General features: G+C 40.5%; 1 protein-coding gene across 1 annotated transcript; it reads left to right on the forward strand.

The window, feature by feature from the left end:
* The first annotated feature begins 6,270 nt into the window (after positions 1 to 6,270).
* On the forward strand, positions 6,271 to 8,811 carry LOC149815904 (non-specific lipid-transfer protein AP10-like). Its single transcript, XM_089990647.1, has 2 exons — positions 6,271 to 6,608; positions 8,778 to 8,811. The coding sequence occupies exons 1-2, from the start codon at positions 6,271 to 6,273 to the stop codon at positions 8,785 to 8,787; spliced, it is 348 nt and encodes a 115-aa protein (XP_089846773.1). The 3' UTR covers positions 8,788 to 8,811.
* Positions 8,812 to 12,489: the final 3,678 nt, after the last annotated feature.

Genomic DNA, 12,489 nt, shown 5'->3' on the forward strand with positions numbered 1-12,489 from the left:
ATTCACAAAAAAATTGGCACACAATGCATTCAGGTTATAAAACGGTGGTAAAAAAAACCAACATATATATGAGATTTTTCTATTAAAAACAAGTTAGGATACAAGAACAATGAGATTCAGATTCAAGAATCATGGTCATCCAACCTAATTGGATCCATAATTGAGTTTTGTTTTAAGAATTTTGTTTTAAAATAAATATTTGTGTTTTAAATGCTTTGCTCAAACAAACAACGTTTTTACCCTTGTTTGGGTCTAAATTTGAATCCAGATCCAGTCTAGGTTGTCACCCGAACCTCATTTGTTGTTCTTAGTTTGGACATGGACCCAAGTTATCACCCAACTATTTAGATCTGGACCCTAGTTGTCATCCTTAGTATGAATTTGGACCCAAGTTATCGCCCATATTAAGTGGATCTGGATCAAATCCAACTCACATGTCATCCATTCTATTTGAATCTGGATCAGATCCATGCCAACTTGTTATTTTTACAAAGTGGATCTGGACCTGATCAAGTCTAGGTTGTTGTTCTAAATGTTTGGATCTAGATCAGATCTAGGTTGAGTTGGCACCCTTATAAATGGATCCAGACCCGTTTCACAAGGGCGACAACCTAGGTTGTGGTCTAGACTCCCACGGTGGCGCCAAATCCTGGGTCCTCTCATTTTGGTCCTAGCTCACACTTGAAAGGCGTTTTGAACCCTAGAACTTACCAAAAAGCCAAAAACTTGCCCATTCAACCTTCCAAAACATGTTCCTTAGCCGCCTCAACCTGCCCGATTTCTCGGCCTCTAAGCTAAAAACCTTATTCAATAGGAGTACACAACCTTAGATCCCTGGCCAATCAGATTCATACATCTGGATTTGGTTTCTTTGGATAAGAATCCACTAGATCTAAGCACAAGATCCATCTCTACACCTATAAATAAAGGTCCAAGCCTTAGTTCAACATCTATGATCTATGTCTTTTAGTACCTAGACTCTGTCGAATTCACCTTAGCCTTGTGCACCCATACATGGAGCCTAGACCTCACCCTTAGATCTAGATTCTTGTCTCACCTAGCCTCTCTAGAGTCTCTATTTAGCAGAAGCTTTGTCTATCTGTCGCTATACTCATCATCATCGTAGAAATAACTACCTAAGCCTGAGGCGAGACTCATATCCTTATAAAAATTGACAACCTAAGCCTAAGGCAAGACTCATATCCTTATAATTTTCTTTATTTTATTTGTTGTTTTATTTAATCTAAGTGTGAATTTGTCTAAGAGATACCATATTGTTTATTTTGGATCTTTCTTGAGTCTTAGAGGTGTTCCTACACCATCAACCTTACTTTTTTCTAAGGATTTATGTATGAGATATATGGAGCTGACGTTCTTGGTGATGCTGATCCCTTTTCAATATAGAAAAAAAATGCTCAACTTGCAAAGCGGGGATCTCATATCTTCTTCAATTAATCTAGGTCTAGTTCAAAAACCAAATCTTTGTCAAAACACCATTGGATCCTCATGTTCACATGTGGTCAATAATTTAAGTTTGAATACGAGTCAGATCCACTATAGGGACAACAATTCAACTAGATTTGAAGTTTAAATCTAGATTCAAAACTCTAAATGACAACTCAACTTGGGTCTAGACCGAGTCCACGTTGTGTGGACTATAGTTCAACTGGATCTAAATTGGGCCCACTTTGTGTGGACAACAATTCAATTGGATCCATTTTTTGATCCAAGACATAGATCTCGATCTAGTCTCCAGACACATCCATATATTTGGATATGGATGCTCTTGTTGGGACAATATTTCAAATGTATTTGGATTTGAATTCACCTATGAGATGACAAATCAATTTTAGATCCACTTAAAATTGATCCAGGCCAAATCTAGATACAATCCAGGGCACAATTGAGTTTGGATCCAAATATAGGTCCATCCAACGAGGATAATTCAATTTCCATCCATATATTGGATATGTCTCTCTTAATTGGGACAATATTTGAGTCTAGATCTGCATAAGAACTGTTTTTATAGCAAATATTTTTTATCCATAACTTTAGATTTAGGTGTTCGAGTGAGGTGATTTTTCACTGATGAAAAGCTAGCATTCTTTTTCATACAAAGCTTAAAAACATCATTTTTATCTATAAAACAAAATGCTCATAAAGTGGATCCAACTATTTTAAACCTAAAGCGTACGTTTTTGTTTAAAGGACATAATCCATGGATAAAATTGACAAAATCAGGGTTGACCAAAATTGGGGTCTACACTCATAAATCATTTTTTGCTCTTAATGTTGCTGATAAAATAATAGAAAAAAGCAAAATAGAAACAAAAGAGGATTTATAAAAAGGTTCAAGTTGTCACAGGCTTACTGTTTTCAACAAGCCAGTGCGACACAACAATCCTTCCTTACTGCCGCAAGCCTACTTATCACTCTGTCATAGGCATAGAATGCTCCACAAACTAGCGATGCGCCAAGCTGCCCAAGCTGGCCAGCCTAACAGCCAAAGGCCACGTACCAACACCTTTCCATATGGTAAATCATTTTCATTGGCCTTACGCACCACTCCGTGCGCAGCTGCCTAGTGGAAGCTAATCAAGCGCATTTCCAAATGCACATTCTATGTAGTCTATGGCGCTAAGTGCCTAGCCATACCATACCAGTTATCACTTTTAAAAGAGGCATAAACTTTGCCTTAGCCTTGAGTGCCATGAAGCGTATTGCAACTCCATGTGCACGACATAGCAAAACCTCACCACTGAAGGAACAAGACCTTGTGGCTCTCTGTTCGAAGACCAGTTGATGATTGAACACCATAGCGAAGAGCACCACCCAGACTCATTCATCGACGCCTAGGCATCCACTCGCCTAGCCTTGAGTCATCATACTCGGTTGGAACCACCTAAGGTGATTCCTAGGGAAATTAGCTCTAACCCACATGCACCATCGTGCGTCCAATCGCTACGCATGGGAAACACTCTTGCAAGCCGAGAGGTCCTTAACCAAATCTCCAAAGGCAACATCCTTTGATCCGCTGACACTGCTTAATCGAACAACGCTCCATATCTGTGCCACCACGCAGCGATGCACTAACGACGATACTGTGCCTATCACACGTCGTGCTACCACCGCACATCACCAATCAAACGAACGCATACCGTGTGTTCCTACACTCGATGCATTTTTCACTCAATAGAGTTCCGCACTGCACATGCCCCATTTTGAAAGATCGGCCTAGGACATTCTCCCCCACCCAAAATCATTGTCGTCCTCGACAATGATGGTGTAGGTAAGAATACAGTCTTTGCTGATATGCCAGCTTTCCTTTGTACTTATCTTTGGTTTACCCTTTTTCTCCAGCCTGCTCCACTTGTTCTAGTTTACATCCACCATCACCGCAACCTTTTACATGCCAAGTCTCATACTTTTAATGCATCTCCGATTACTTAGACAACGGTCTTCTACTTTATCAACATTGAGCATTCTTTGCTCGTGAGACCCCAGTGCAATCTCAAACACAAGCGGGTCATCCTTGCCCGCACAACAAACTTGTTGTCTTGATGCTCATGGCTAGGGTGCCTTCCAACCTCAGCAAGGACAAATCTAAGCCCTTTGTGATTCTCACAGTGAAAGAAGACCACCAATGCGTGCCACAGAGATATCAACTCTCTTAAGCATAAACTTGCAATTTTTTAACGGCCCAAATTAGTCTTCAAATGGGGAACGCCTGCTTACGTATCACCCTAATACGGTCCTTTAAAGTATCTTCCTAGGCACTCATCCTCACAAGAGCACTTTGCCCCAATGTTGCACTTCACTCCAGAAGTCAGCATGATATACTCTCTCTCAGAGTCGGCAAAACGTCCCTATAGGAATCAAAGAGCCATGAACAACAATTTTTTTCTACACGCGCAATTCATTGAAGATCTGCCAACTCAAGGGACAAAAAACAATGAGCCTTCTACTCAACGTGTGAACTCCACTAACCCACAATCTTAGGAGAGTATGTAGAAGTTTAGTTGAATCTCCCATACCCAAATGTGCAAATCCATCTAGCCGAATTTAACATGCATTCTCTGTATGCACAAGGCAAACACCACGCTCCACCTGTGAGCCTAATGCACAAGTGGTAGGAATCTTTAGCTTATCTACGTTCCCTTAGCCAACTGAATAACAACCTTACACTTCTGCTTATCATCGATAAAATATCTCATACAATCCTGCCAACATCTTACTATTGTGCTCGACCAACCAAACTTCAGCTGCCAAAATTACATAACCAAGATAAACCATCGTTGTCCTATTTAGTGTCACACACAATAAAAAACTAGGTCTCCATGAATCTTACTGCTTTGATGCCAATTTGTCACGGGCTTACTTTTTTCAATAAGCCAGTACGACGCAACGATCCTTCCTTACCGCCGCAAGCCTACTTATCACTCTGTCACGGGCATAGAATGCTTCGCAAACCAGCGATGCGCCAAGCTGGCCAGCCTAATGCCCAAAGGCCACATACCGACACTTTTCCATATGCTGAATCATTTTCATTGGCCCTGTGCATCACTCCGTGCGCAGCTGCCTAGCGGAAGCTGATCAAGCACATTTCTAAATGCGCATTCCATGTAGTTCATGTCGCTTAGTGCCTAGCCGTCCCATACTAGCTATCACTTTCAAAAGAGGCACAAACTTTGCCTTAGCCTTGCGTGCCATGAAGCGTATTGCGACTCCATGCGCACGACATAGCAAAACCTCGTCACTGAAGGAACATGACCTTGTACTCTTCTGTCTGAAAACCAATTGATGATTGAACATCATAGCGAAGAGCACTGTCCAGACTCATTCGTCGGCGCCTAGGCATCCACTCGCCTAGTCCCGAGTCACCATACTCGGTTGAAACCACCTAAGGTGATTTCTGGGGGAATTAGCCCTAACCCACACGCACCCCCGTGCATCCAACCGCTATGTGTGGGAAACACTCTTGCAAGCCCAGAGGTCCTTAACCAAATCTCCAAAGGAACATCCTCTGATCTGTTGACACTGCTTAACCGAACAACGCTCCACATATGTGCCGCCACACAACAATGCACTAACGATGATACTGATGCCTATCACATGTCGTGCTACCACCGCATGTCACCAATCAAGCGAACACATATTGCAGATTCCTAAACTCAATGCACTTTCCACTCAGTAGAGCTCCGCACTGCACGTGCCCCATTTTAAAAGATTGGCCCAGGACAAAGTAAACATATGATTAAACAACCCTAAGGGTTTGAACTTTACCTAAGTGGGAGAAGTTTGATTCCTATAGGTGCCCACCCCCCTTGCACAAGGGTCCTAGTCTTAGAGTTTTACATTGTCAGGGGCATTGCGACCAGATCTTCAATCCTGGACACACTTTTTTTAAGTAATAAATAAAAAATATGATTAAACAAAAAAGCCTCCATCCATTGCAATAAATCTGCAAAACATGAAAATGTGTTTTCCCTTAGCATTTTTTTTATTTTTAATTAAACTTGTTATTTAATTAAATTTATATTTAGATATATTTTTGCAATTTTTAAAAAATTATTTTATGATTTTCCTGGCTTAGAAAAATGTCCATTGATTCATGACATACAGATAAGTATTGTCTTATTGTCTTTGGCACACCATTTGGAAATAAACCTCAAATAAAGAGTAACCTTTAAAATAACCACTTTCTTGCTATCTAGCCCACATCGATCAATAAATATCACAGAATAGACGAGAATGCCCAAAATTACCATCAGACAATAAATTATTTTAGCAATGAGATTATTAGCGTGGGTTAAATGGGTTGGTTGGGCAGCAAAAGTTGCAAATCATATTTAATTGTCAGTGGTAGTTCCATATGAGCATGCTATCATCATCATATCTTCTGTGGAGAAGGCGAGTAGCAAAACTTGCAAATCATATTAATTAGTAGAATATCGTTTTATCTGATCCGGGCTCACTACCCCAGAATGCTTACACCGAGTAACCCAATCAGTCATCGTTTATTTATCTCACTCACGTTGTGCAGTCACTCTCACCTCTAAACACATCACACAACCACATTTTACGGAAGTTTTTGCTCGCCATGATCCAAGAAACAATTATTGAAAATCGGATCCGGTGCTGTTTCTTGCACTCAATCACAAACCGGTCGCCTTCCCACCGAATGCCTCTGTTTTCTTGTGCTACAATTAATTCACAACCTTCTATATATAATCACAAGCATCAAACAGTGTATGCACATCCGCAGGAACCATGAAGACGTTTGTGGTGGCCACCCTTGCAGTGTATCTGCTGCTCTGTGCCATCACCAACGCCCGGGCTGCGCTTGATTGCAATACGGTGGTTCAGGACCTGTCGCCGTGCCTCGGGTATCTGCTGAGCGGCAATGGGCCGCCATCTCCTGCGTGTTGCTCTGGAGCTTCGAAGCTAGCAGCTGATGCCTCCACCACTTCTGATAAGAGGATGGCTTGCGCTTGCCTCAAGACTGCTTCTGCACAGCTGCAACCTAACGTGCAAGCTGCCCAAGCCCTTCCTGCTAGCTGCGGCATCGCTTTGCCTGTCCCAATATCACCCACAGTCGACTGTTCTCAGTAAGTTTTAGTCTCTCTCTCTCTCTGCCCGAGCACACAAAGACTAAGGCTAAGCTAACTTTTAACATTTTTTATATTAATGGTAGTAGCTGAAAACTGTTTGAAATGATCGCTATGCCCTAAAAATGTTGCTAAAGGTTCCAACGAAACTGTGACCTTTAGCAACACTTTTAAAGACACTTTTAAAGCGCAGTTAAAGGGTAAAAATAAAAAAATTTGTATTTTGGTATTTTTTTGCTCATTTTTTGCGTACTGACCGTCCATCATGCATGCGGGATGGACGGTTAGGGTGATTGAGTGCGGGTTGAGCACCTATGGATTGAACAACTACCATTTTTTTCTTTCTCAATCTCTCTCTATATATTTAGTATGTAAAGTCAAGTTGGGTTGTTTTGACTCAATTTGATGTCGTGTATGTTCATCGTGCTTGATGTAGTGGGAATTGACCCCTGCATAAAGTTTTTTTTAATGAAAAACCTATTCTTTTGAGTAAAAAAAGTTTGATGCATGTAGAGTCGTTTATTTTTCAATTACCGTAAAAACTTGCTCAGTGTTGGAATCTGGTGATCCGAGTAATCGGAATCTCCTAAACGAGGCATGAAGATCAGATCGGTAGTTCAGATTTATTAAAAAGTAAAAAAAAAAATTGTTAATTTGTTTACATACATGGATCCGCTTGTCTGGTAGGAGCAGCTAGTGCACGTCATTTTGTGTTGGAACGTTTCTGGTTCAAAACCCAGTGGTACATGCAGGGGGAGGAAAAATCTGACACGACCCGCCAACCTGCTTCTTAGCCGGGTTTGAGTTTGGCTTAAACGGGTTTGTGTCGTAAACGTGTCGACCCGTCTAACCTGTTTATTAAACGGGTCGGGTTCGTGGTAGGGGTATGCCAACCCGGCTGACCCGTTTAATAAACAGGTTAGGCGGGCGGGTCAACCCGTTTACCCGAACCCGACCCGCCAATCCGTTTACTCGACTCCGACCCGCCAATCCGTTTACTCGACTCCGACCCGCCCGCTAACCTGCCAACCCATTTACCCGACCTGACCCGTTTATTAAACGGGTTAACCATGTCGTGTTACCCGTTTAATAAATGGGTCGGGTTCATGTTTGCCACAGCCGACCCGTTTAATAAACGGGTCATGTTCGTGTTGAGGTATGCTGACCTGCCAACCCACCGACCCGACCCGATTGCCACCCCTAGGTATATATATGGTATTGATGGGTTCCACGAACACGTTTTATGATTGACCATATGTCATCAACATCAACTTAGTGACAATCGGGTCGGGTCGGCTGGTTGGCGGGTCAGAATACCTCAACACGAACACGACCCATTTATTAAACATGTCGAATGTGGCAAACACGAACACGACCCATTTATTAAACGGGTAACCCAACATGTCATGGTTAACCCGCTTAATAAACGGGTCGAGTCAACAAGACACGATTATATCTCTCTGTTAAAAGATGTTGCAAGCAGGAAATAAGAAGGGAGGGGTTATTTTAAGTAAGAAGAAATTAAAAAGAGTTATACTTTTAGCTTGATTTGATGTTAAAAAAAATTAACATTTTTTTTTAGATGAGAATATTTAATACTATTGCTCTCAAGTCTTGTCACTTCTGCAGTGGAACTTCATTGATTAACTTTCTATCTTTTTCTCTCTCTCACATTTAATGTTATTGCTTTCAAGTCTTGTCACCTCTGCAGGGTGGGTTTTAAATATTTAAAAGTGTCATGTATATTTAAAACGAGTCAACACAATTACCAGTTTGGATTACAAACGGGTTGCAGATTTAATCATCCCAAAAAACCATTTTAAATATAAATGGGTTGCGGGTTGACGGGTTTGTGTAAATGAGTTGACCCGCCTGCCTAACCCGTTTATTAAACTGATCAAACGGGTTGGCGGGTTGACATACCCCTAACACGAACATGACTCGTTTAATAAATGGGTTAGGCTGGTCAACCCGTTTACGACACGAACCCATTTAAGCCAAACCCTAACCCGGCTAAGAAGCGAGTTGGCAGATCTGGTCAGATTTTGCCACCCCTAACTTAACGGGCCCTATCAGACCCATTGATCATTGCTCAATTAGTTTTAGTTTGGTGTTCTCTTCAAATCCGCAGTTGGCTAATTAACATCCACACGTGTTTACCTTTTACAGGATAAGCTGAAGTCTGGAGTGATGTTTCTTCTTCCATATATATATATATATATATATATATATATATATATATATATATATATATATATATATATATATATATATATATATATATATATATATTTGTAGTTCCTGTTGAGTTGGATAGGTGGTCCTTGGTTCTCCTTGTCAGGAACCATGTTCCAACATAAATAAAAGCAGTTATGTATTGTGTGATGATTAAATGAATGCTCATTTGGGACCGCCTTTTTGGTTTGATGTCATTCACACTCATTAAAAGCCCGTCCAATTACCAAAAAGTCTAATGGTTGAGCTAGACCTGTCAACAGGTTCGGTTTGTATCAGGTACCAGACCCGAACCCAAATTCCTGAGTATGAGAATGGAAAGTGACAAACCCAATAATATTTAGGTCGACCCGAGCAATATGCGGGCTGGGTTTGGTTCATGATTTTTGCTGGGTACCCGACCTGAGCATTATATATAGTAAAAATAAATTAATAAAATTATGCAAGATTTGGGATTCTATTTTCATGTCCTGACAAACACAAACTTGTCTATAGTTATATGCTTGGGTCCGGGTCAACCCTGACCAGCCTCCGACCTGACCCTTTGTCAGCCCCAGGCTGAGCAAATAGTTATATGTAACTGATTTGTCCGTTCTATTTAATTAATCCCCACATCTCACTTGACCAAGATGTGCCAACATGTGAATAATTGAATATGAGAACGTTAATTTCCTGTATTTAGTATTTCAACTGAGTTTGGTATCTATTACAGCAGGATCCCATGTATCGTGGGAACAAAGAAAAGAAATAAAGAATAAAAGAAAAGAACAAAAAGGAAAGATTACAACAAAGAAAACTTAACAACGTGATGAAGGGATCTCGTGAATTAGGATATCATTATTCTTTTGAGGGATTACAATATCATCTTGACAATCCCCTCAAATTGGAACATGAAAGATCCTGAATGCTTAATTTGGAAACTAGCCTTAAAAAATATTGCTTTTGGAGAGCTTTTGTAAACAAGTCTACCACTTGGTCCTTGGATTGAACTTACAGTTCTAACAAAATCATTGGCTATTTTTTCCCTCAATATATGACAATCGATGTCAATATATTTTGTTCTCACATGGTAGACTGAAATTGCTGCAATATGAATTGTTGAAGATGTGTGAACCGTGTTTCTTACCTAGATATAAATTCTTAATTTATACAATTGTTTTACAGGGTACTTGTATAATTTTATCCTAAACTCATTATATTCAACAACGCTCGTAGATTGATAGTAGACTCCTATTTAAATGAGGCAATTTGGCTCTTTCAATCAATAAAGAAGAAGGCTCATTTAAGTCGTGAATGTTGGCAATTCTTGCCGAACCACGTAAAATCTTTGTTCTTTGTAAGATTGTTTTCTTCTTTTCGTGTTTATTTTTTCGATTCATCCGTCAGTCGAAACATCATTTCCTAACATGAATGGTTGCCTGCCTGATTATCAAAAAATAGATTTACAGATGATGAGCAACTTGAAGATCAGATAATAAATATTTTATCCATACAACTTCACTAACAACATTGGTCATCACTCTATATTATGTTTTAACATAAGATCCTGACACAATATTTTGTTTCTTGGACTTTCATCATATTGAACTTTGCCCCAAGAAAATATAGTAACCCAATAATATAGATTTGTGGTCTCAAATTTGTCAAGAGCAACTCTTGGATCTCTCAGTTTACATTGATGCCGATTGGGCATGATGCCCGGATGACAAAAAATCAACAATAGGATATTTAACCTGTTTAGGCCCTAATATTCTATCTTGGAGATTTAGCAAGTAATACACTGTTACTCAATGTAATATGCCGTGTCGAAAGTTATATGGTTAAAAAGTCTTCTATCAGAACTCGATATGCACCAAACATCTGTTCTTACCCTATGGTGTGACAATCTTGGCATCACATATCTTGCTTTTAATCTTAACAAAACATATTGAAATAGATTAATACTGAAAAAGTTGCTAACCAAGAAATTCAAGTCAAATTCATGATCAAACGTGTTGATGTATTCACTAAAGTTAAGTAGCAAGCTTAATCTCCATGACATCGCAATTGGCTTGATGGGGCATGTTAAGGAAGAAGACGCGAATATGGTGGACACAGACACAAAGGATACATTGGACTTGAGGGGGCGTGAGAAGGAAAGGCTTGATCCTGATAGGGGTGGCAATCGGGTCGGGTTGGCGGGTTGTGTCAGCGGGTTAGCATACCTCAACACGAACCCAACCTGTTTATTAAACGGGTCAGCAGTGGCAAACACGAACCCGACCCATTTATTAAACAGGTAACCTGACACGACCCGGTTAACCTGTTTAATAAATGGGTTGGGTCGGGTAAACGGGTTGGCGGGTCGAGTTCAGGTAAACAGGTTGACCCACCCACCTAACCCATTTATTAAATGTGTCAGCCGGGTTGGCATACCCCTAACACGAATCCGACTCGTTTAATAAACGGGTTAGGCAGGTTGACCCGTTTATTAAACGGGTTAGTTTAAGCCAAACCCGAACCCGCCTAAGAGACGGGTTGGGTTGGCAGGTCGTGTCAGGTTTTGCCACCCCTAGATCCTGGTGATTTGGTGAATCAGGTTAGTAAAAAAAATCAACAATTGAGAAAGCAAGACTTACAACGCAGAAAATCAAAAGAGCAAGTGTTGCCACTAACCATCACCTTAAAAAAGAAGCCATAGTAAAATGTGCCTACTTGGAGCAACATGTCAAAAGGGTAGCTCATCCCGACACAAAATGATGCCCCCACCCCATATGAAAATTGCAATCCCAAAAAAATATAGTAGCAGGGATTCACTGCCAGTGAGAAGACATCTTTTATTGAACCGTGTAGACTTGCAGTATATTAATAGAGTCTCTCACAAAATCGTGTAAGAGATATATAGCAAAAGAAGAAAAAAGATCAAATAAATAAGAGCTCTTTCCTTCAGGGGATGCAGGCATACATTGCTAATTTGTGTTATTTCAATGTGTTATGTGCATTTCATAGCTTTTACAACATAGTCATGGCACTTAGGCGCTCCTTGCAAAGGAGTAGTGTGGCGTCTGAGCGAAGCCAACAAAATGTGAAAAGCAAAGTGGTAGATGGCGTTAATGTAAACAAAGAATGGTTCCTTCCCATTTTGAAAGGCAGAGGAGCACTTTATTGTTTCAAATAGCATCCTTGTGGAGAGCTCGACCCTTCAATGGATGGATCAAATTTTTCATCTTTGGGATGAAAAGAAGATCAATCTGATCCATATCTATGTCACACGGACTCGGCTAGGCGGTCGACGTACCGGCATCGACACGCCCCGACACGGGTGTGGCTTCGAACACAGGGCAGACTCGGTCAACAAGTGTCAGACTCAGTCAACTCACAGGGGCTGAGTCCGTCCACTTTATAGACTCGGTCAATTTTGACCGAATTTAATTTTTTCTATTTTTTAAGGCAAAAAACAAAAAAAAAAGATATATATATATATAGATAGAGAGAGAGAGAGAGTTTATATTGTTATATATTCACATATATGGCTTGAAACTCCATGGCCCTTACCCCTAAGGGGCCTCTTGCTTTTTTTTTGCAAAAAAGAGGCACTCACATGGGAACTCAAACTCAAGGTAGGGAGGACCTAAGAAACAACCGAAGAAAACAATAAACAAGAGAG

The sequence above is a fragment of the Nuphar pumila genome, chromosome 15 (genome assembly GCF_984573655.1).
Source record: "Nuphar pumila chromosome 15, dmNupPumi1.hap1.1, whole genome shotgun sequence".
Classification (NCBI taxonomy): Eukaryota; Viridiplantae; Streptophyta; class Magnoliopsida; order Nymphaeales; family Nymphaeaceae; genus Nuphar; species Nuphar pumila.

What these genes read in the sequence shown, in the direction of transcription:
- LOC149815904 (XM_089990647.1), top strand. Translation starts at nt 6,271, where the DNA reads ATGAAGACGTTTGTGGTGGCCACCCTTGCAGTGTATCTGCTGCTCTGT.